This window comes from Cygnus olor, chromosome 10 (assembly GCF_009769625.2).
Source record: "Cygnus olor isolate bCygOlo1 chromosome 10, bCygOlo1.pri.v2, whole genome shotgun sequence".
Classification (NCBI taxonomy): Eukaryota; Metazoa; Chordata; class Aves; order Anseriformes; family Anatidae; genus Cygnus; species Cygnus olor.
The window spans coordinates 13,042,451-13,067,294 of record NC_049178.1 but is presented as its reverse complement, the minus strand read 5'-3'; the positions used below and the strand labels follow the sequence as shown (position 1 = coordinate 13,067,294).

The 24,844-nt window shown below is 43.7% G+C and overlaps 2 protein-coding genes across 3 annotated transcripts in view; one reads left to right on the top strand and one right to left on the bottom strand.

The window, feature by feature from the left end:
* PRKAR2A (protein kinase cAMP-dependent type II regulatory subunit alpha) overlaps positions 1-5,492 on the bottom strand; it is a 54,892-nt gene extending 49,400 nt beyond the window's left edge. Inside the window, exon 1 of the mRNA XM_040568284.1 lies at positions 5,090-5,492. Coding sequence (XP_040424218.1) covers positions 5,090-5,342 — 253 coding nt within the window. The 5' untranslated portion in view covers positions 5,343-5,492. The remainder of the gene's footprint in view (positions 1-5,089) is intronic.
* Positions 5,335-23,992, top strand: LOC121075254. 2 transcript variants are annotated; one of them, XM_040568286.1, is made up of 2 exons: positions 5,335-6,010; positions 14,629-18,944. In XM_040568286.1, exons 1-2 carry the CDS (start codon positions 5,335-5,337, stop codon positions 14,955-14,957), a joined length of 1,005 nt encoding a protein of 334 aa, XP_040424220.1. In that variant the 3' UTR covers positions 14,958-18,944. The 2 variants fall into 2 exon arrangements, 1 of the variants encoding a protein (XP_040424220.1); XR_005822840.1 differs by lacking the exon at positions 14,629-18,944 and adding an exon at positions 21,795-23,992 and having other exon boundaries at positions 5,632-6,010.
* Positions 23,993-24,844: the final 852 nt, after the last annotated feature.

Here is a 24,844-nt window from a genome sequence, read left to right as displayed (position 1 = left end):
ACCAGCATGCAACAGATCACAAAAATTAATTAAGTAGTCTAGAGTGGAAAAAAAAAGTATTGCTTGCCCTCATCCCCCACATTTTAGGATGTACAGATTACCCAAGAAAAGCTGTTTGATTACGTCAAGTCACTAAAAGCAAATTTGAATAAGAAGCTATCTTTCTCAATGGATTGTAACAAACTTCCTAAAAGATGTTACAAGAATAACAGCAGCGATGATGGCAGAATGTTACAAGTAACACTACAACTATGCAATGGCAAGACTGCAAGGAGCTTATCTTTTATAGTTAACGTACAAGTTCCTCCTTCCAAATGTAAATTAATAGACATGCAGCAGTACCCAGTCATGCCTGCACATTTCAGCCAGCTCATCCATAACGCTCCGCTCCTCAGCCAGCCAGCAACTTGAGTCCTCTCACTTTGCACTTCCAGTTCTCTTGCTATCTTAGGTAAGAAAAACAGGTTACATCTACGTTCTAGGTAAATTTCTGTTTGTACTGAGGACCGTACTGATGAAACCTTCTTTCAGGCTTCTCTGACATACAAACGGTGACTTCTTTTAACACAGTGATGTAGTTCGAAGGGCAACTCCTAGTCTAATCCTGCAATAGAATAAGTACAATTTTGAGAACAAACAATGAAAAGCAAGTCTTCTGTGATAAGCAAGTACAGAAGCAAAAAAAGAAAACCAGAAGAAAAGCATTATATATTTTGTCCAAGTAAGTAAAGAAAAGTGAAATCAGTGTTCCTCACTACCTAGTTTTATCTTCAAAGCTCCCCTGTGCAAACAAGACCACTATAGGCAGAGAAGTTCCATTAGTACTACCGGTGGTTACTCTGAGTATCCTTCAGATTTCAGTCGGTGAGAGCTGGCTCTGCAAAAGCAAAGACACGTGCAAGTACAGCAGCTGCACAATGGTCGTCTTTCACTTGGTATTTTTTATGTTAAACACGTTCCAGACACCATGGTGCCAAGACCCAACAAAAATTGGAATATTAAGTGAAGAAATATATTCCCCTTAAAATATTATCAACAGGAATGCATCACTGATATTTCACTTTATAACTGATCTAATGTTATTCATGGAGACCAAAGAATAAATAAAACTCTAAGCTTTCTTCTACACCTTCAGAATGCAACACTTACGCATATATGCTTTGTAAACATATTATGAAGATGTGTATTTATTTCTTTGTATACTAAACTCAAAGGCTTAACTGTTAGACCATAATCTAAAGCTTCTTCCTCCATCTTCCTAAAAATCTAGGGACTAGTTGATTGTAACTAAAACAACTTGGTTATAATTGCTATTAAGCCATATCAGCCAGTCAAATTTCAAAGGAAAAAAAATGTAGCAGCAATAATTATCAAATTATGAAAGTACCCACTATGCTGCCTAGATTTTTAAATAGATTAGCTATTCTTTTGGATGAATTTGCATCATACTATTCAATAACACTGTAAAAAGATGTTCTGCAGGGAGAGGCTCTTCTAATGTTACAGACAAAGAACAGTGTGAGGACAGCACTACTGTGCTTTATTCCCAATAAATTAACAATTATGAAGGAAGTAGGTTCAAGTATTACTAACAAGTTAAAAGTATTTTCATTTTAAAGGTGACTGTATCTCATGGGAACACCTGCAATAAGCCATGAATCTGAATTACATCTGAGAAGTTGAACAGTACTCTTCACAGGAGCCACTATTCTCTCCTTATTCCATCCTCCAAAATTCTTACCATCTGATTTCTGTAATTCAATAAAATTTCCTTGAATTATTTCAGGAAAACATCAAAGACTTACTCCTGACCTGTAAATCAATGTAGGCACTACATAAATTCTTTGTGATTGAACTAACACAACAATTCCTCAGGAATTCCACAGGACACATCATCCAAGACCAGAATAAGAAATCATCAGCAAATAATGCTCACAATTAAGAACAGTAGTAAGTAATCCGAAACTGGTTTAAATTAACATTAAGCACTTCTGTTGGCAATTAAGAAGACAGTGATTTCAAAGATGGACTTAACTCTTGTTCAGCATCACTTCCAAGATCTAATGATGTAAAAGAGCACGCTTCCGTACTTCCTTCTGGGCCCCTTCTGCTCAGACATCCTATTGATGTTTTAAAGATGACATTTAGCAAACCCTTGAATTTGCATTGAGAAGCGCAGTGCAGAACTGAACAGCATCTTTTTACCTGTTCACTCAGATTCACATGCACCATTTTCCTTCATAACAACTGAGCATACAGAAGAGGATTATTTCACAAGCAGTATATAAGAAGCGTTCTCTTTTGCTCAGGGAGCAGCTGAAAAGCACATGACATCTTCTCCAATATCAAGGTGAAACCCCAGGGAAGAAAAAAAAATGGAATTTGCACTAAATAATTATCATTAGTTAAAATGTCTGAGTTGCTCAAGTTAGTACATATCTCAATAATGTTTTAGTTCCACTGTTGGTTACGCTTAATATCCCCAAGAAGAAACACAGTGTTCTTCTTCTTTTATTTTAATTAAATACCACCCCAGCTGAGGAGACCAAATGGAAAGTTAACGGAGCAGCACCCTGCACCTTTGTGCAACGGCCTTAACTGCCCGGGAAGGAAAGCTGCCTCGCTTCCCTCAGGTTTGTCACTCACAAATGGAAAGCCATTTCTGTGGCTTTCATTTCAGGGCCTTAAGGCATCCATTCAGAGCTTCCCTGTTACAACGGGAAGTGTCACGGTCAAGGACACTTCGTGAGAATACATACCCATCCTTGGTTACATTCTCAGCCTGGTTTTTGAAGTTGTCACTTTGAGTCTGTCCCCAACTCTATCGACCTGTCAATTTTGCAGTTACACGAATCAAACACAAAGGCTCTGAATAAAGCTTCGTATGCGTCAACGCTGCCACAGCCCAACAGCCGAAGACTTCTGAAGGTTTTTTTTTTCCCCTCCACTGTCATCATCACCTTTCCACACGTTCCTGACACCCCTCTCTACAGAACAGCCAGATCCAGATGTCCTCTTGCTCATATACACAAAAAGGACACAGAACAGAGATGAAACTCCAGGAGGTCCAGAGAATAAACATAAACCTGGAAGTAATTTCTTAAGTGCCACAAAAGAATGCAAGTCTTTTTTGTGGTCTAGTTAGTGTCGCTGACTCCGCTGATGTTGTGCCACCATGGCAGAAAGGGGACCACCGGTACCACTATGGCTACATGAAGACATTTGCCATGCTGTTTACTCCAACAGCCCAGAGCTTACTCTGATTTTAAATTATTTTTCCCTTTTATTACCACTTGTACTCAAAACATATGAAAAAACACAACTTATCCAAAATGTTCCCTAACTCTTAGCATGCAGATGCAGTCTAGTGAGATACTCAAATTTAGTATTATGCTGGAAGTAGAAACATGAAGACAACCACATTACTTGTGCAGACATCTTTCATACAGCCAACATACATAACTAGGTTACTTACTTAAATTAGCTTTAAATTTTCTTAATGTAGTATTTTACAGAAGTACCAATTTCATCATTATATTTAGAAATGCCCATTCTTAAGCATTCTTAAAACATCCATTTGACCTATCTGTGCAACTTGAAGCTAATAGTGTTGACCCAGGAAAACAAAATGAAATTAATTGAATCTTCCCTAAGTTGTCCAGGATGAAAAAATGCATGGTATTAGAGCCTGTCCAGTGGGATTATCTGTGACTTTTTCAGTTTGTGTGTTTTATCTATCTTTAGAAATGATCCTTTAAATACTGAGCAGTCTGTAAGTACACAGGATCTGGTCTCCCATAACAAGATAGAAGTATTTTCCTGTAAAGTTCACAGAGGGCAGAGATATAAGAACCTCGAACTTCATCATTTTCTAGTTAACAAGGTCTTCCATGACAACAGTTATGACAGAAGTCTGAAAAAACACATAGCCTTGGTTGATCATCCCACACTCTGTTAAACAATGTGGAAATTGTTTCCTTGACCCTACAGAGAGGCTCTTGCCTGCTGTTAACTAGAACACGGGACTATTCCTTCCCCAGGTCGTTGGAACGGCGTGTTTTTGCAGATAAGGAGCAAGCCAGCACCCACTGACAGTGCCACCTGCCTCCAGGGCTCTGACCAGCACAAGTGACACTGGGCGGTTTTGTTAGTTTTCCCTCTAAGACAGAAAGATGACAAGCAGAAACTTGAACCGAAGGAACCACTTTTCAGCTTTGGACAGCCTCACCACATAAGGCTGTATTTGAGAAGCTGTTTAGCACCATGAAGTTTATAGATTTCCATCTGAAAACATTTAACTCCAGAGGACTGCTTCAGCTGCAGTTGCCAACATTCACCAGGAAAACATTACACTTACTTCCCAGGAGAAGACCTTTCAAAGCCTACAACATGATAAGCTGATCGCAAAATAAAGGTGCCTTCAATGACATTAAAAATAAATAAAACACAGAAACCTTTGTTTGTGTTATAGGTCAAGGGCATAAGACCTTCACTTGAAGTTTAGGGAAAGCATACCTTATCCCCTCTTCCCCTCTAAGTTACCTTCTAACAAGGAGAGACTATTCAGAGAGCGTTCAGGAACCGCACTCCCAAATCCTGGGGGTGCCAAGAGGTACCGCTCACCAACATTTCAGGTAACTTCTCGCACCGAGGCTCAGACAGAGCCCGAATTGCGTGCAGGGCGCGTGGCAGAGCGCAGTGCGTGTGGATGGAGCGAAAATGGAAGTACCACAGGAGGCAAGGCAAGGCCCGCGGGGAGGCACCTCCGCTACCTGATGGAGCTACGGCCAGGAGGAGCGGGCGGCTGGGTTGGAATTTTGGCTGTCCGGCAAGGTGTGAGGTTATTCCAGCGCTCCACGACAGCGCCCTGAAGCACAACGAGGAGCCCGCTCCGTCCCCAGCCGCCGAGGGCACGCTCACCGCGGCGACCGAGCGGCAGCGACACCCGACAGTCGCGACAGAGCTCGCCTGTCGCCTCGCCGCACCGGCACGGGGTTCGCTCACCGGGAAGGGCCCCGCCGGTTACCGGGCGGTGCGTGGGGAGGGGACGGGGGGGGGAAGGACGGGGACACCTCCCCGGGGGGCTTACGCTCGAAGTCGGAGTCGTCGTCGTCGTCGCCGCGGTCGGGCTCCTCCTCGCCGTTGGACTCGGTCTGCATGGGCTCCCCGTCGAAGCTGACCACCCTGCGGCCGCCGCCGGCCGCCTCCCGCTCGCGGGCATCCCGCAGGCGGGTGAAGTACTCGGCGGCGAAACCGACCAGGTCGGCCGGCCGGTGCCGCAGCACCTCCACGGTGTAACCCTGCAGCAGCTCGGTCAGGCCCGGCGGGATCTCGATGCTCATGGTGCCGGCGGCGGGGGGAGGAGGAAGAGGAGGAGGAGGAGGACGAGGAGGAGGAGGAGGAGGAGAAGGCCGCCGCCCCGCAGCCGGTTGTGACGGTGGCGGGCTCGGGGCCTCCCTCGGCGGGCGCCGCCTGACTCCCGCCGCTCCGGTCACACACACACGGGGGGGGCCGGGCCGCGGCGGCAGCTCCCCGGGCTGCGCAGGCGCTGCAGCGGGCGCCGAGCCAGCATGGAGGCGGGCGGCCGCGCGCAGGCGCCGGGACGCTGAGGGGAGCGGCTCCCCCCGGCCGGTCCCCGCCTCGGCTGAAGGAGGGGAACCGCGGGGCGCCGGGGTGTGCGGTCCGGTGCCCCTCAGGTGTCCCCCAGGAACCCCCCGCCGCGGGATCCGGGTGCCCCCGGGGTGGTGGCTGCCTGGGTGTGCCGGGGAGGAACCGGGCTGTGCCTCCCTCCTCTGCCCCGCAGCGAGGGCTGAAGGGGATGCGAAATGCTTTCGTGTGGTGCCTGTGAATCTGACTTTTAAATTAATTTTGGGACAGAGCAACTGCTATGGTGTGGTAGGGAGTAAATGTAAACTGTGGAAGGTGGCGGACGCTCTCGCTTCTCGTCAGCCAGGATCCTGGATATGCGCAAGTGTGTGGCAGAAAGGCGGTTTTTCACAGCTTTCTTCAGGTTAGCGACCCCCCGCACTAATTTCATCTTTCTTCATCTTTCTGCCAACCCACAGTACCCCTGAGCACCACAGAGGAGCGGGAGAAGGAGGTTTTTTCCCCTTGGTTGGGATTACACTTAGGCCCTCTGACCCCCCTGGTTCCTGGTCAAAATTCAGTCAATGAACACTCTTAAAGCTGCTGAGTGCAAGAGAATAAACGAGCAACTCTTGATACCTTTGGGTAAAAGCCATAACGCCATCATCTGTGAAATGGTGCCAATAACGTTTGTCTGCTTAACACTGAGCACCTGAGAGCAGGAAGGGTTTTGGAAAAGTGAAACACCTCATTAATCGCTTACACAGGCGAGCTTTGGAGACACCTTGTATGTTCCTAAATGTGTTACTCAGATTTTTCTTGTATTCTTCGTACAAAACCTCCGTGCTTCGTGCTGTTTGTGTGTACAGGGAAGGTTTGGCGAATGCCCAAGGGCAGCCGACTCGCCCCGTGGCATGGGGCCCTTAAGGTTTGACGTTGTTGGAAAGCTGGTCTTGGGAGAAAATAGGCTGTGCAAACATGAGGGGCACAGGGATGCTGGCTTGGTGACGCCGCTGCCTGTTGTCAATGTAAATATTTTTGTTTAATTCTCCCTTTGTTTCAACAATAAAAGGGCAGAAATCAACTTGTACTCAAAATATGAATTTCACTTAGAAGCCCAGAACTGGCTGAGGCAATTCATTGTGTTGTGGTTTTGTTTGCTCGTGTGCCAAAAGGTCCCCTTGCTTATCCAGATGGTTTTCCCACACTCCCATGCAAAGATAGTCTATTCATCACTGTTGCTTGAAGGACATGACTGAGAACACCCTATTTGGTGCTTTTACTAGCTTTATTTTCGGTGAGGAAGGGCATTAGGGAATCTTGTGGCTCTTACAACAGCATCCAGCCTCTCTATTAGGTGTTTTGTGTAATATGGCTCCCATATTTTATGCCAGTAAGATTACTTCTTGTATGTGAACGAATGAATTAAAAACAAGCACAGGAGGTAGATCTTCCACATCTCATCATTTTATCTGGAGGTTTAGTGTGAAGCGTAATTTATTTTTGTTTTTTACAGCAGCCATAGTTGCTATATCCCTTTTCTAGAAAAACAATTAATTCTGCTTTTTAATTTATCACTCCTGCCATATCATCTTTCTTATGGTCTCAAACAATACAGCAGCACATTTCAACTGCTCAATGCACATACTTTAGCTACTGATAGAACTGATCTGAGGAAATGGTTTTGATCAAAAAGAAAACCATATTTCGTTAGTCTCAAACAAAATGAAGTAAGACTTCTGATGAGATCGTTCCTTTGCCAGCTAGTTGCTGTAGATATTACTGGTGGTGAAGAGTTAAAAATGAAATTTAAAAAGTGCTGTAAGAAATAAAAAAGCATTGGCAAGTAGGGTCCGAGGAAGAAAGAATGTCTAATTCCAAGGGAATACAATTATTTTTCTTTCCCAGTCTTGCACAACAGCCAGCCAGCCACCTGACAATTGCCTGCTTTTGGCATTAGTCAGCTCTTGTATTAGCTTTTAACGTTTGTTGATAATTTTCTCTCATTTGTGCCTGTGTATATAAATCTGGTTATTTATATGAAAAAATGTGTTACCAGTAAATATTGTTAAGTCTCTGAAGAGCTACGTTGTGTTAGCCTTCTGATATTTATATGTGCACATATAACTAATCAGTTTCAGAGGAATGCAAACAGTAGAGGTCTGTTCAGCCTCTTTCTGAAGGTCACTGGACAAAATAAAAAGCATCCAAGGTCACATGAAGCAGTTTCAAACTGTTTTACACCATCGATTATCCCAGTTCTTTATATACTTTTTTTTATGAGGGTCTGAATTGATGGCACCTGTAGGCAAGAGACTTGTTTGTGGTGGAGTTAGTTGTAATGCTGCCTGCTGTGCATGCATATAGCTCATATTAAGCTTTCTTTCACCCTAAATTTTCATTACTTTTTTAATCGCTGCTATAATAAGCATCCACGTTAAAAGAATGCTAGAAAAGAAATTAGGAAATGTATTTGTAGTCTTAGTGTGATCCCCTTTATAATAACGTCTTTAATTCCTGTAGCATGACCAATGCAATTCCTTTCCACTGTTTTGGAGTGTATTCAGCACCCAGTATGGAATTATATGGACTTCTGTAATGGTAAAGCTGGTCCCCACAGTATTCCTATATACATATATATATATATATATTTAGAATCATATTTTGTCCCAATAATTTCTTAGTATCTGAGAACTATACAAGTCGGGATATTCTATGATTCTATTCCTATATTTATCATGTGTCAAGGCTCCTAAATGCTGAGGTCTCTTCCCTTTGCTCTGCATCTCCTACTGAGTCTTAAGTGACTTTGACGCTCACTTATTGAGACTATGATGGAGCCTCAGTGCTTGTCCTAGCAGCAGGAGCAGTGAAGTTGCAAGTAAAAAAAAAAAAGCAAAATAGTCTCTGTAATCTTGCACTGGGGAAAAATGATCAAATTAACCCTCCAGACTGGCTCTTAAAAACTAAAATAAATCCCTTTTATGACAAGTAATAATTTACTTCTCATAAACCTTTCAGCACCAGCCAGAACTCAGACGCTATAGAAGCATATGCACATCTTGGTTTAATTACACATGCCTTCGAATTCACTGCAAGGAATTGAGCACTAGGATAATGCAAGAGCACGCTAACTGCTGTGGGGGTTGATAGTAGAAAACACAATCTCTTGTTTAAGGGAAGTGGGATTTATTACCACGAGTAGAGCTTTTGCGTGTTGCAGGAGGTGACACACTAGCAAGCCCTTTCAAACTGGGTACATTCCAAAGCAGTCCTGAGTTAAAGCCAGGTTTGGGCCTTATACAAAGAAAATGAAACCCTGCCCTTGGCTTGCTGAATTGCGGAGTTCGCTGTTGTGGGATGCTTTTGACACAAAACGTGCTGAGGAATAGATTCAGCAGTGGCTTTGGAGTTCAGCGGTTGGTTTGGTTTCCAGTTATTTGTTAGTTCTAGGTGGAAGGAAGGATTGTCTTTCGTTCCCCATTTCTCACACTGTCCTTCCAGTCACCTACGGCTAACCGTTGTTGGGACTGGTTATTAGGGTTGCAGTACCTTCGGTCTGACCCGCTTCAGGCTTTATGAATTAATCCAGTCAGAGTCCAGAGCATCTTAGCACTACAGGTAGTAGGTTTTTTTGCTTTGTCCTATACCTCTGCTGTTCATATTAAGAAGCTGTAGACCAATGTCAGATAATTTAAAGGCCACACTGATAAGTATGAAAACATTAAAACAGAGGGAGTTGAACATTGTATTTGGGATCAAGTAGGCAGGGTTGTGTGCCATCTTCCTGTGTTTCCTGCCAGTTAACTTCTTTAGTTTACTGCAAAGCCCCTCCACCTAGCATCACGGAGCCTAGACTTGAGGGCAAACAAAACTGTTTGATGATCTTACGCAAAGTGTTGTAAACCTCGGGTCTTTATATTTTCTACATCCCCCCCTCTGTGCCGGTCTCTCCTCTAAAGGCAGCCTGCTTTGTTCCTGTGATCACATTAAATGCTCTTTTCTGTAGCTACTCAAATTTTACTATGCTTTTCATGCTTGCACTTATGATCTCCACATCTCTAAATTTGGACTCACCTCTACTTTACATGGCAGAAAAAGGTCATTTTTTTCTCTAATACATAGTAAAAATGCATATACATTATTTGTGCATAAAGTACAGAACACCTCTGAGTTTTCATTTTAGTAGAGAGTGTAATGGTAACAAAAGAAAGAGTGATCCAGGGCTTGGCTACCAGGATGCAGAGATCCTTTAAAACAATGCACAAGAGAAACCAGCTTCTCCTGCTTCTGTTTGTTTTTATTCTTAAGAAGGTACTAAACCTAAGAAACCAATGCTTTGTTTCTCTAATGAGCCGGTTTGCTTGTGGCAGTAAGCAAGATTCAATGTATTTCTTGTTGGCTTTCGGAGTGAGTAGAATGAGTCCTCAGTATTTCAATAAATGATACAGAACTGTCTGTCACTAGTACCAAGGCAGGAGGAAAAAAAGTCAGCCTTTGGAATAAATATATATAAATACTGGTTTCAGTTGAAATATGTTACTTTGTCACTACCTTTAGTCAATCGAACATATTTTGGATAATTCTTGGGAAGTTACATTGCTGCATTCATTGATCTCAAAGTAGGAGAAACATCTGTATCAATTTTCAGATTTTCATTGACATAATTTGGTTTGTGAACGCTGATAACATTGATTCTGTTGGTAACAATTACGATTTTTCAGGTAGCACAAAGCATCAATTCTAAGATATCCGATTTTGTAAAACATTTGTCCAAGGCATTACCTTGATGTAAACATAAATGGCTCTGAAAATCAGTCATGTCATACTTAAGACATAAAATCCCAGATGTGTGGATCTAGATAAAAGTACTGTCTGTGACATCAGGCATGTGGGACAACCATGTTGTTTAAAGCACTCTGAACAACACCACTTAGCAGTTGTAAAATTTATGGTTTCCATATCAGAGAAGCTGTAAGCAACTGCACTCCGATGTGTAAAGAGCAAATATGCAAATAAGAACTTAGCTAGTCATTGGGTTCTCTTGAATACGAAGTGAAAACTGTACCCACTTTGGCTGGACTTTTGTTTCTGTCCTCGGCGCTGAAAACATCGCATGAAGAAGTCTCCAGTGAAGTTGGTATGAAGAGAGCTTGTGGAAATGGACCTTGGTGCATGCCCCACGATAACCAGACAGACACAAGGTAGCCCTAGCCCTGCTGGACTGGCTCTGCAGAGGTTACAATACCCGGGCATTGTTACAGAATAAAGATAAAAGATTTGCAGATTGTTCTGTTCTAACAGAAGACAGCAAATTAGCTGGCCTGTATTTTGTTCAAAAACTGAATCTGAAGTATCAATTTCTGTCTACGTTTGTCAGCAGACCCTGTTCAAACAGAAGTTTTGTTGGGATTAAGGGGTGTGTCCCTGCAAAAGACCTCTGAAATTCGTTTTGTCCTTGAGCCTTTGCTTGCAACCTGTGATTGTATTTATTCACATACTTGTCCTTTCCCTCCGTCTTCTCACATTGCTACCTTACACAGTTCAGGTTACCAGCATTTCCATGATGCAGTCCAGAGGTGCCACTACCTGTCCTTTGGCATACATCAGACAAATTTCTGTCTATCGCTATTGCTGGAGCTCCTATTTTCTTATCTTCTGGTTTCACTTTTGTCCATTGAGGGTTATTAAGCATTTCTCTGCTGTACGGACACCTTTGCATTTTCCCATTCATCATCTATCTTCCCCAGCTTCTTGCCAAATAACTATTGCCGTTCCCCAAGCTTCAGCTGCCAGGTTTATCCCAAATGTATAGTCTATCCCCTCGCCTCCTCTGATGTGGCAAGTCGAGCCTCCTTTCACAACAAGCCTGTGGCTCTTCCCTCGTCTTTCAGCGCCCAGTCCCTTGCAGTTAGGAGTCACAACGTCTGTGCTCTTTGGCCTCGCTTTATGGTGAGTTCAAGAAGAAAGCCATTAACACATTTCACTGTTTCCAGTGTTTATGTCCCTGCCCCTCCCATTTCGTGCTCACAGATCCACTCCGTGCCTAGATTTGCAGTGCGTGAAGATGGCATGGCACTATGCTGTACAGTGCGTGGATTGTTTTACCAATCCCTCCAGCTCAGCACAGCGTGTTGACTAATTCTAAGCATTAAAATTGCAGTATTAAGTATAAATTACAGCAGTAATAAATGAGACTTTGTCCACCAAATCCCCAACATTTTATTTTTTATTCTGAAAACCTTTTTATGAGCTCTACTACATCTGTTAGCACTTATTTTAATTAAACGTATAGCACAGCATGCAGTTCAGTTAACCAGTGCTCCAAAGCTCCATTCAGTTTTCAGAGAAAATTAGTAAGCAGTTCCAATTGCATTTTTCTGTCATTCTTCACATGCTGTGCTTGAGCATACATTATGAAAATGTTGATAGAGGATTATATGTCTCGGGGGAGGATAATGGGAATGTGAAAGTTCTTTCTTCTAGGCCATTTTTCCAAATTAGTTTAGGTTCCTGAGTTTTATAAAAGTACTTGATGTTTGGCTGCCACGTGGATGTCTTCGTTAAAGGAATGGGTGCTCCCAGCTTCCAAGCCAGAGGATTTTAGAGGTACCTCACCATGCTTAGATCCCTCATTGGGAATCTCAGCAAAAAACTGATTGCTTTATAGGGCTGAAAAATGCTTGCTGCCTTCAACTATGAGTTAGGTCCTGTCTGTATCAGAAACTAATTGGATGGGTGTTGCTTGTACAGTGCCTCTCCTGCATCTTTTTGTGATTTTCATCCCCAAGGCTATCAGCCCTACAGAGCTGTATTAGAAAAAGATGGAAAGAAGAATCTAGTTTTAGAGAGTGAAGCGGCACAGTCCTTTCTTACAGCTGGTTTGATGTGCCTCTTCATTGACATCTAGTGTCCACACAGAAGGCTCTTTAGATTCCTCACAGCTATGTTGGCAATATTTATCACTAAACTTTTAAAGATTTTTCCATGTGTAGTTATCAAGACTTCTTATTATTAATACCAGGTCAACCAGTTGGTGAGACCGATGTGGAAAAAGCAGGAATCCTCCTACACTTAACATTTTGTGTTATGCAGTGGCATCCACAGATTTGTGTGTTGAGTTTCTCCAGAAACCTTTTCAGTGCTTTGTGCAACCTTCAGTGCTAGCCTTTTTTGTGTTTTCCTGGGAATATCTGCAAAATACTTTCAGTCTCTGTTATCTTTCCTCAGAGCATACAAGAAGCTGTGAACCAGTATTCAATATAGATCTGATGAAATCTTTCTGTAATCAGGTATTACTCTGATTTTCTTTAATTAAGCAAGAGTCTCTTTCAATGATAGAAGCCTCTGTTAAGCCCTGTCTTCATTACACTCCCATTATATCCCTAAAAGCTATTTAATGAAAAACTCTTTTTATCTACTTTTACAATGATAGTGAGTTATTTTCATATTTATCCAGAATATGGTGTAAATATGAAGTTGCTACATAAAATTTGCTGTTTTGCTGTTGCAAAATCTTGAGCAGCGGCAGTGAGCAATTAATCACATTGTTACTGTACGCTTTGCCCCACAGGCACCTCCACCTTCACAGCACTTCCTCCTGCTCCTGCAGTCAGCAGCAGGCGCTTACGTTGGGGTGGTGCACGCAGGATTTACCCTAGAATCATACTGCCAGGTCCTAGACCGATGTGGAAAAGCCTTTCCCTACTCTGAAAGTTCTGTATACGTTCATATTTTGAGCATTTCCATTGCCAGGATCCATTTTCAAAGACAGTCGTTACAAATAAATTATTTTATGAAGGCTTAAAAAGGTTTGTTGCCCTAATATTTGATACTTCATCTCTTCAGTCATGAGAAGAAAATGCAAGCAATTAAGGTCTTGCTATCAAAATGTGGGATGTGCAGGTATAGATATCAACTGCAGAATTTTTAGCAAACATCTATGTTGGATCATTGACTTTTATTTTCAGTGCTCCAGGGGTTTAAAACTTGCAAGAGTCTTGGGTTTGCCTGCCATTCTGTAATAAGATCAGAATGAGTTGGAGGCTAGGATTTCCTATATAGAAAGTCTCCCAGCCTTTCAACCAGCAAATTTTGGCGATGACTTTGTCTTCATTGACAGTCTGAAGCGCAGCAGGTGACACCCATTAGCACTCTGCTCCCAACAGTGACTAGACAATTAGGACTAGTGCAGCAGCCTTCTTAGAGCCAGCTGGTGTTGGGAAGAAATCTTGGCAAGGAAGGTGATCAGAGCAATTTAGTTGGCCAGAAAACAACCAGCCCGTTTTTCCAGTGTTTCAGCCCCAGGAGAGGAGCAGGACAGGTCCCACGTGTGCCCTGGGCACGGCTCCTGGCCAGGACTGGCTCTGGGACTCCACGGGCTTTGTGGACTCCGTCATTTCCTGGCTGTTCTTGTGATCCATCCCTTTGGCCAGCCTTGCCTCAGTGTATTATAAGCTCTAGGAGAGCTCTTTCTCTCTTTGGTGATAACCTGCTGCAACGGGGCCTTGTGCTGGAAACCACTAATGTACAACTAATGAGGCCGTGCCTTGGAGCAATAGGAAACTTCTGCTGAAAAAGAGCTAGAACAGCCCTCAACGTTTTCTGTGAAGGTCAGACGAGGGTGATAGGATATTTCCCCCACTTTCTGGAAAAGTAGCTGTCATCAGTTTCTATGGACTGCCAAATATTTACCCTCTTACTCCTCTCGGTGTTATATTATTTAAAAATACTGTTACATTATCCCAGCCATCAGAGAATCTGTATTGAAATTACCTGCTGAATCAAGAGGTCCAGGGTAAGACTGACAGCATCATTTAAATGTACCCTGCTGAGAATCTTCATAATTTACCTATAAAGCCAAACATGTGATCGTGAGCAATAAAGGAACGTGACAGAAGTCGTTTCATTCAGAGCTGTGAATTGTGTGGGTACTGGCAAAGCCTTTGCCTTGCAGCTGCTTTATAGTGGGAATTACAAACACAAGTTTGTGTCTGCCTCTGTTGTGATCCTCTGGCCACCCTGACTTTTCAACCCTGGCAGGACTCGGTGCTTCCAGCAAGCCCAGATCCTGGTGCCGTGGATGGGAGCAGCGGCTGCAGCCGAGAGCATCGCGTTGCTGCAGCAACACGTCGGCTTCCTGGGGACCGCGTTGCCTCGGCGACACCGGGCGGGCTGATGCTGCCGGAGCAAATCGCCTCAAGCAGCTGCCCCAGAAAGCGGGGCAGCCCTGGCCTTGCGGGGAGAATGGCAAACAGGCAGAGGTGGACGGCCTCTGGGTGGGACCACTGGGTTTGGAGACAGAGCCTGGCACGCGTGATCCCTCGCAGGTGGTCAGACGAGGCCGCTGCCGAACGGAGCTCGCCATTTAGTGTGCTAGGATAAGACAGCGGGAAGGACAGTGTCAGCAGGAGGGATTAGCTGAAGAGAGCAAGTGCTGAGGCCGTCGTCCTTGGTTTATATAACCAGGACCTGCAAACATATTGTGACATCAGAAATAACTGGGGAGCAATGTCGTGTGTCGCACTATGCATCTACAACCAGAGGTAATTGAGTGCGTTCATCTTAGAATAGTCCAGCGTTGTATCATGGTGGATAAACATTACACTGTGTCTTGTAGGCAGAGGATTAAATATCGATTTACATAGGCTGTGTTAACACATTACCTGTGTTAATACTGTTAGACATACAGCCTCCCACCTGGGTGACTGCAAGCAGTCCAGCAACCAGACCCAACTGGTAGGAAAATGCTGACAGGTCTTCAAGAGCCCTGAGACCCTTTATCACAATGGTGGTCGTGGAGATTGGCACCAAAATTCCTTCTGGGGACTTCACTGGAGCCACCTGAAACTGCTCATCAGAGGAAGGGATTCAAAGTCTGATGTGTAGACGTCAGTTAGCCACAGCACATGAAGAGCAATTTGAAAAGCAAAAGGACGGTAAAGGAGAGAAGAATTTATAGAAAAAGTCAGGTAATTTGCTGATCATTGGTCTGTTCTTGTGGGAATATTTTCTCCCTTCACACTGTTGGATTGAGAAGCCTCTTGCCCACTGTAATTAGCTCTTGAATAAATAGCATTTTTTGAACACAAGCCTCTGTTTCCTGTTTTTGTGTGTTAGCTCTTTTTTTTTTTTAAGCTTTGCACTGATTCTCACAGAAGAGCATAGCCTGCTTTTAGGGATCTAGTGCTCCTTTTTGCCTCTGGGAACATCACCATATGCTGCAGTGTTATGCCTCTACCACATTAACATACCTGTTTTAAAGTAAACATTTTCTCTGTACTTGTAACTGTGACCTTACTCCTTGATGTAGGCTTGTATTTCTGATATTTAGCCTTTCTCTCCGAGCCCTTTGTGCATTTTCGTCAATACATTAGCTGTCTTTATTCTCACAACGAAAGCTATGCTTGTGTTTATAAAGGATTCCTGAACTGTGAGAAATGTTTCTCAGTGTGTGCGGTTTTGCATCATTTGCCCTTGAAAGGGTGCAGCTTTCCCTGACCTCTTGCTTTTTCTTGTTCTCTTGTTTTTTCTCAATGACTCTGGTAACTGCATCAGTAGCCTTGGGATTCATGTTTTCCTTTCACATCCAGGAAAGATCCAGCCTTCGCTTACCCTCTCCAGCTGAATCACATATCTGGTCCGTCCTTCTGTGAGCTTTCCATGGCTCAGCCACACCAGATTTGTTCTGGTTCACAACCAACTCCACCACAAAGCTCACTTTCCTGTCTCATCCTTTCACCCACCACTTCCCTTTGCTATGAATTTCTCAGTCTCCCCTCTCTGTGTCAAAATCACTTCATATCTTCCCCATCAGGATCCTTTATGACATTTCTTCAGTCGATCATTCACGGAATCCATCAGGGGTTGTCCTGCAGCATTGTCCACTGTCCCATCCCCAACAGACGTGGCAGTGGTTTCTGGATCTCCTTGTCACAGCTGAGCAGTGCTCTCTAGAAACGTGTGGGGAGGCTGGTGCGGAGAGCCCAGCGGGCCTCCTTGATCCTGGGCTCCCACCCGATTGAGGATTTCATCTGTGTCGTGCCCCATTCTTAAACTCAGAAAGCCTTGGGGAAGAGACTCGTCTTTTTTTCTCTTCAGCACGCTGAGAAAGTGAAAAATGACAGCTCCCTGAGCTGCACTGCTAGTAACGCGTCCCAAATGTGCACGGTTATGATTCTAATGTCGCCTCAAAGCGGCTTGGTCCCCACACTGGTGCTCCTCCACGTTGTCTGCAGTTAGCAAGGGGGTTCCCTTGCAAATGCAGAGCAGTAGCAGCAGTTCCTCGATGTTCAGTTTGCAGTCGGAAAGAAGCTGGAGGCAACATACAGAAAGAAAAAACAACTGTTACCTACCTTTTTTAACACCCTTGTAAAGGTGACCGTTTTTATGAGTCATAGCTAACACAAACCAGTTGGAAAAGATACAGCCTAGACCTACACCGTGGCTTAGAGAAACCTGAAAGAGCATTTAGTATTCACGGTACGTGTGCATTATTAAAATAAGCCCCTGTCGGTCTTAACTCCGTCAAGTCCTTTTTCAGATTTTGTAGAGTTAATTTCTCTTGTCACCCGGAGCAATCCTTAACGTGCAGAACATTGACTTGTCAATGAGACGGGAAGAGTGGTGGCAAGGTTTGGCTCTTGCTGCGTGTGTGCAGGAGGATCTCAGCGCAGGGGATGTGCATTGCGGTTGTTCCTTTGTTCGCATTTAATGGGACGAGAAACAAGAACGTAATTATGCCCTGTCTCACTCGATCTCCTCCCTGCCTCTACGTATTTGAACTCTGAAATAAAGGCAAGTGGCAATGCAGCTTTTTCTGGCAGTTGAGTGCATCCCCGAGGCAGATCAGAAGTGATGCTGCCCGGATCATTGCACGTTGTGCAGTTTCCATCTGATAAGAGCTTCCCGCTGAGCCATCTCTCATGGCAGGGAACATGGCCATTACGAACAGTATTTCAAGTACCTAAAAATGATCAAAGTTAGAGGCACGGTGTTTCCTGTTTGTTTTCCTTGTATGTTTGACAACCCCATCAGAAAGTGCTAGCTTCGCTTTTTCCCCTGAACAGCTGGCTGATTTCTGCTTATCTGACAACACCCTTTTGTGTGCTACTAGATTTGAGGATGCAACACCAAAATGGGGCTTGGCTCAGAGAACAGCCATTTCAGTTTAGCTATTTTAGCTATTTATTTTCAGTTCAGCTTCATACAGCAAAGTAAATTCATTTTTACTCTAAACCTATCAACCCCTTTTAAAGCACAGCACGGGGTTACAAAAGATTTGCTGCCTAAGGTTTCTGCAAATTGAAAACACTTTATTAAAAAGGGTGTTTGAAGCGTGCAATTTTGGTTGGCTTCAGACTGAAATGAAAACATAACGGCAAAGACAAGAAAGAAATGGAAAATGCAGAGGATCAGTCGACCTATATGACACCCGGGAAGAGGGCTCAAGCTGACGCCTTTGGGAGGCAATTCAGGACTAACAGTGAAGGAAGGGAAGGTATCACTGATGTGTACTAGACCTGAACAAGGAGCGACCTACTGAGCCCGAGCTGCAAGGCAGTGCTAGAGAGGCACGGAAAAACAAATGAATGAGAAAACACTTGATTGATGAAATTGCCCGAAATAAGGAAGGAGGAAAACCACTGTAATATGTAAACACTTTAACTGCAAAGTTGTTTAATCTGAGCCGTGCTAGGAACTGGCAGTGTAGGGCATTATTGCTACTTCCTAGGCTACGTAACAGACACAAAGATGGACTGTGAAATTTTCCACTTAATGACAGGGATATTAAATTATAAAAAAAAAAGATAAGAGTTTATCTCAAAAGCAATGAGCTATTTTCTCAAGACCTTGCCGCCTAACTTTAAAAGAAATACTGTGGAAGTTGAGCAGGTCTCAAAAGGAAAGAAAGCTGTAGCAGAAAGAATGCCGATTTAAAGCTTCTTTCCATTTCCAGATTTATTTATTTTTTTTACCTAGTGAGAGAATCTAAACAAGGGGAAAACGTATTCCAGTTGATTGGGATCAAAATCCAAGTCTCAGACGTGCAAAAGAATAGTCTGGATAGAGAAGCCAATAATTAACTATGAAAAAAGCCATGGCAAATGTGAAACCCACTTGGCGTGGAAAGTGGAGGGGAAAAAAGGACAAAAGATTGGAAAATGTTCTTGCAGGAGCAAAAGTGCGGCCAAAATAGAGAATTTGAGTATATGAGGAACAACCTGAAAGGTTACATGGGAGGATTCTTGGGAGTGAGCAAGAATCGTTGCCCAGTGACAATGTTGGTGCCTAGAAAGAAAGCTGTAGGTAGCTTGGTCGAGTTGGAAAGAGCATATTGCCACTGCAGTTGTATTCTATTTGTTAAAAAAAAAAAAAAAAAAAAAAAAAAAAGGAGCTAAGCACCAACCCAGAGCCACCGGCCGGGAGCTTCCCACAGCCCCAGGGACATGGCAGCCACTTCTGCACAGGGGCTGGCACCACCAAACTGCAGAAGTAACACATTTGAAGCTTTCTGAAAAACAAAATAATTACTAATTTCCTTTAAACTGAGATATTCGAATATCAACTAAACAATGAAGGCAAAAATGACAAAACTAAAACCAGTACACTTGTTATTTTATTTCAAGAGAGTGATGGATCATGTGCTAGATGTGGCAGGCCTGTTTCAGCAGCTATTTTCTTCAGCTAGAGCAAAGGGGAAGTGGTGCAGTCTTCATTACACATACATCTCTTCAGAATGAAGTTCAATATAAAATAAGAAGCGATGGGTTTTTGTATTAAAGGGCACAGTTGCTTACTGAGTTATTCGTATCACAGTACTCAGCTTCTGCTCACAGTCAAAAGCAAATAGTTTAAAATGTATTTTAAAATACTCCAGTACTTTGGCAAAGGTCAAATTCTTGCTGGGATTTTCAACTGTCTATATTTTTACAGGAAAAGACCCAATAAATAAGGTAAAATAGATAAGGCAGCAAACACTCACTCTGTCAGCAGTTTGGACTCTCAGACTGCTGAGGACTGTCCTCAGGGAAACGAGGTTACATTTTACTTATGCTCTTATCACATATATAGCATAACAGATTTCTCATTAATCTCTAAATTCCTATTGAAATAGATTAGGCGAGAGTTACTAGAACAAGAGGAAAAACGTGACCAAACCTTAGAAGCAGTACTCGGTAGCCAGAACACTTTTGAAAATGAATACTCTGGTGCTGGACCAAGTCAGAGAGACTGAAGAAGAACGCTCAGTGCTTTCAGTAAAGAAAGGAAACCTCATTGTATATGTATGCTTACAAAAAGAAGTCAAACAATACTTCAGGGCAAAAAAGGTGTTGGGGAAAAAACTCATCAAGAATAATTAAAACAAGAGCGGTAGGTGGTGATGTGCTGTGGTTTACAGATGTAAAACCCAGTAAGACAACAAGGGATTGTGGCTGCCTAGCTGAATTCTACTGAATATTCAAAACCCTTTGAGAGGTACTTGTATTTGCAGCCCGAGGTGTTTGTTTCTGTCCACACTACAACCATAGCTAGAATCTATTCACCGGGTTTAAACAAACTGGGATCAAGCTGAATTTACCAAGGCTCGGCAGATGCCAGGTAATACCTGATGGCCGTGAAGCACTCACAGTCATCCCCGCTGCCAGGTCACGGAGCGATTTCTCTGATCATTTGACTCAGAAAAGGCTGCGAGGGACTGGAACAGAGCTTCCTGTGCAAAGTCCTCTCCCAGGTAAGCCTTCCTCCTCCGTCCCTTCAGTGATTCAGTGATACCAACGAAGCTCAGATGAAGCTGTCTTGGGGCCTGGGAAGCCGCTAGATGATGGCTCTTCAGCCATCGTTTCTGTGAATTTTTTTCATTTATTGCCTATGACAACGTGAAAGCAGCTATGTACCTAATGGAACTGGATTTCCTGTTTTTATCACTGTGATCATCTAGGTGGGGTTTGTACCGCGGTTTGCCCTCACGTTTCCTTAAAACAAACATCACAGGAAACCAGTGATTTTGAGAAGATCCTCCTCTTCAAAGCAAATTTTGGCAAATATCAAAAGTTACATGGTTGCCAAGGCGCTACCGTCAGAAAATACTTGTGAGCAAACATTTAGCAGATTTCAAGTTTCCTAGCAGTCAGATTTCAGAGAATCTAGAGCAGCCATATGACTAATATGCTAAAGAGCTCCTTTAACAACCAACAGAAAAACTAAACAGAAAAATCAAGATGAGCGTTTTCCATGGATATCTCACTTCGGTATCTTATAATTATTCTGAACAAAGCTTCAGCAGGTGAGCTGAAGTGTGACTAAAAGGAATATGAAATAAGAAAAAGACTCTCTAAGTGCAGCGCACTGGGAATTGTAAATATTACCAGTACTACCAACAGAGTGAAAAACAATGGGTTGGGCATTCTTTTCCTCAGAAAAATAGTAGTTGTTTATTGATGGTGTAAATGTTGCTAGGTTACGTGGATTAAATTAAAAACAAAAAAATATCCTTTATGAAGCTGTACACCACCTTCAGCAAAGAATACTGTCAATTTAGGAAAAGTATTTTTTCCAGATAATTCAAAATTATCTGAAATGATGGGCCAGACAGAGGGTTTTAATTATAGAGGAACCTATAGAAGGCAGAATGTTGGCCAACTACTCAATAAGGAAACTTCTTAAGCATATTTAAAAATCAATACCAATTTTAATTTATCAACTCTGCCAATGCCCAGGGGAAAATATTAGAGAATAGAATAGAAAATATCAATATGACTTTAAAGAAACTGTGACCTGGAATACACTTTCTGTCAAAAGAAAAAAAAATGGTGTGTAGAACAAGCTGCAACTTGTTGTTGTTGGATATTGTAGAGGCCAAAACCAGAGAGGTGCCCAGAAGGTGGTTATAATGAAAATTGAGTCCAGAGTTCTGAAACGCAAAGGCACAGATGCAATCTGGAGCTCAGCACATCCCTCAGCTGTGGATGTGGCTTGGCAGAACTGGAGGTGCAGGCTGGCGAAGTGCTGCAGTGCTTTGTGCCTCCTGCTCCTCTTCCAATTGGAGGCAGAGCTTGGGGCTAAGAGATCTGTGGTCTGATTAAGTAAGGCAGTTCCTAGTGACACAGTGTGCTTTTATATTTTCCAGAAAGAACAACCTTAGCCGTAATAAATTCTAGTTCACTAGGAAACAAAACTAAAAAGACAAATTTTCCTTTTGTTTGCAGATTTCCCAACAGAGGAATGTCCTCAGACCGTACCGTTGGAAAATGTGGATAGACATTATCCTGGAAGAACAGACTTCGATCTGCAAAAGAGGCACACAGAAACCTCACTTTCCCCAAATGATTCAACATGTCCTGAAGATACTGGATCAGTCCATGAGAGGGTTCTGGCCCCTGCCTGTTTTGCTTACGCCTGAGCCGCTGTTTCAGGGAGTGGTGGAGGAGCCAGGCTTCGTAATCCGATTCCCATCAGGACTGTTCCCTGCACACATCTCTACGCACTCCTGCTTCTGAAGCCTAAGACAAAACTTCGTGAGTGCTGCACAGGTCAGTCCCTGGGACGAGGCAGTCTCCGGGACGAGGCAGTCTCCCATGCCAACAAACACCTCCGGCATTTACACACATTCCTGTGCTGCCAAGCTGACAGCTGCTTGCTCACATGGCGGGGCTGCACCAGCAATGCACAACTGTTGAACCGCAGGAGGGCTGGCAACAACCCCCTCCTCTGCCCCATGGACGCTGGTGCTGCCTCGGACATGGAGGAGGAAAGCTCTGTCCCTGACCTCCCCAGGAACAGCTCACCTGGGGTCCCGGTTTGTCATGCCTCACCTACCAGGCTATTAGTGTCAGGCTTTAGCAATTAATTGCTGCTGCAATTCCTGTAAAGGTGGAAAATACAAAGCCACCCCCCCATTTGTGTCCTTAACTGCACGGGCCAAGTACAGACAAAAAATTGAATGTGTTCATTTTGTTATCGTTGCTGAGAGAAACGCCAGGAGTGACTGTGCTTTTGGAACAAACAGTGCTTGTGACACGGGAGTGGTTCATTCCTTCAGCTGGACCCAAAGGTAGGAAAATGGGGGGAAAAAAGCAATTTTTCATCAGCACACAACATAACTAGTCCATAGTACAAAGTATCACTCCTCTCAAAAGAGACGAACATTTCACATCAGTGCTGTCACACCGTGCCTCACCTGTGATGCCTCCTGAAGAAGCAGAACCACCTCCGGGCTCAGATGAAACCGAACCTTGCAGTCCCAACGTAGCTTTTGCTGAATGGAAACGGGGTGGACCTGGGAAAAAGAGGCTGGGAAAGCTCAACTTTCTGCACCTGTACTCACGAGGTGGGTAAGGACAGAGACTGCTGCTGCTGGGAAGGCTGCACAGTAGTTTCTCTACACACCTTCCCCACCTCAGCAGCAGCAGCAGCAGCCTGCCTATTTCCCTGTGGTGTTGGCACTAGCAAAGCAGGAAGAGACCCAGGTCTCCGCGTTCCCTCCTCTCCTACCTTCTGCCTGGGGCAGCTTCAGGCTCCTTTCCAAGAGAAGCCTCTGCTGTTGGATCCAGAGTTCAACCATGTTACAAAAGCCCGTGGTGTCTTGAAACTATGCACACCCACGGCTGCTGGGAAGTGAGCGAAGGCGCTCTGAGAACAGCCAGTTCCCTTCCTCGGAGAGATCTCCCATCAGTTGCCAGTTCCTGAACTTTGGCTCCGGCCAGGAGGCAGTCAGCAAATCAGATAATTGCCTGGCAGTGATTGATACAGAGTCAAGGCTGAGTGGGGAGGGGGGGAATGAGCGGGGAGGATTGTGTTTCAGAGGGAAGTGTTTTTTTAGGATTTGTCTATGCAGGCAGTTGGGAGCTGTTCTCAGTTGCATTGGCTTAACCTGAGCAGAAGGACTCGCTGTAGTTTTACACCTTTTCAGCATTTCAGCTGGTTCTGCTGAAATCTATATAGGGATTAAAGATAAGAAGGGACAGAAAATTGGTTTCCCTGCCTTTACAGAGAAAAAGTACTCAAGGCGAAATGGAAGTTTAATATATTTTGACTGTATAAATGGAGAGAGGAAGAGCAGGCACCTGCCACTGATAAATAACTATTAGGAAACAGCATTAGAAAATACTACCAAAAAGAAATGGTGCTGCTAGGATCTGCTTTCAGCATTGGGGTGTTCATAACCAGGCAGCTCAAAATTTAGGTATCAGCAGCTTGTGTGCAGCTTCTCTCAAACACAGCACAGCAGCCCTGCTAGAGAAGCCTGCACTCAGGGCTCTGATAAGGAAGGGAAGTCAGCTCATTGCACAGCTAAACAGTGCAGCCCTCCAGTCAGCCATACCTAGGGTTAGCAACAGCATCATGTACCTCAGCAAATTTACATTCAAACTGTTATCTACAAAGGGAAGTAAAGCTTATCTGTAGCCTATTGCTGTAACTTTGATTCTGATCTTTATAGCCATGTTTCCAGTAAGCCTAGAGAGAACCTGTGAGTTATAAACTGCTTAAACTAAACTGAACGTAGAGATCTTAGTAAAATTCCTATCCATCCTCTAATTAAGGTTTGTATTTTTACCAGGTTTGAGATACAGTTGCAGAACTATTCTAACACTGAGCTGATGGGAAATGTCTGCAGTTGTGCACAAAAGGCGCTGCATTAGAAATGCTCTTCCATTTCAAGCACGCAGCATCACGCAGTGTACTCTGCCCTGCAGCCCATTCCCTCGCTTCCACTGGGTGCTTTCTCAAGGCAAGTGTCTGCTGCACAGAAAGAGGGGACAGTCATTTGGCAAATTTTGTATGGCAGAATCTGAGACACGAGCAGCTTTTTAAACATTTCCAGGCACCTTACCCAAAACTTTTCTCCTCCCACCACTGTTGTTGGAAAGCAGCCGCTCATTCCTGATCTCCATTTTCTGTATTTTACTTATCTAAAAGCACCAAATGGAATCGAGCATGTTAAACAGGCAGAATTTTATTATGCAAAATGCAAAGCTCTCCGAAAACTTCAGCTTGGGAAGAATATGATTAGGATAATTGAAATTGGAAAAGGGATCTGAAGTGCTAAAAAAAAATGAAAATGTATTAGAGGGGAGAAAGGAGGTAGATGGTTTACAGTGACCAGTAAGAACTGAAGTATCTTTCAGGGCAAGTCCTGCTGCAGGCTACGGGCAGGTGAGCCTGAGCTGGTGGTGGCACAGCCAAGGTTCAAGCACTTGGAGCACCAAACAACAGGACAGCACACACACCGAGAAGGCTCCCCAGTGCCTGGCTCATA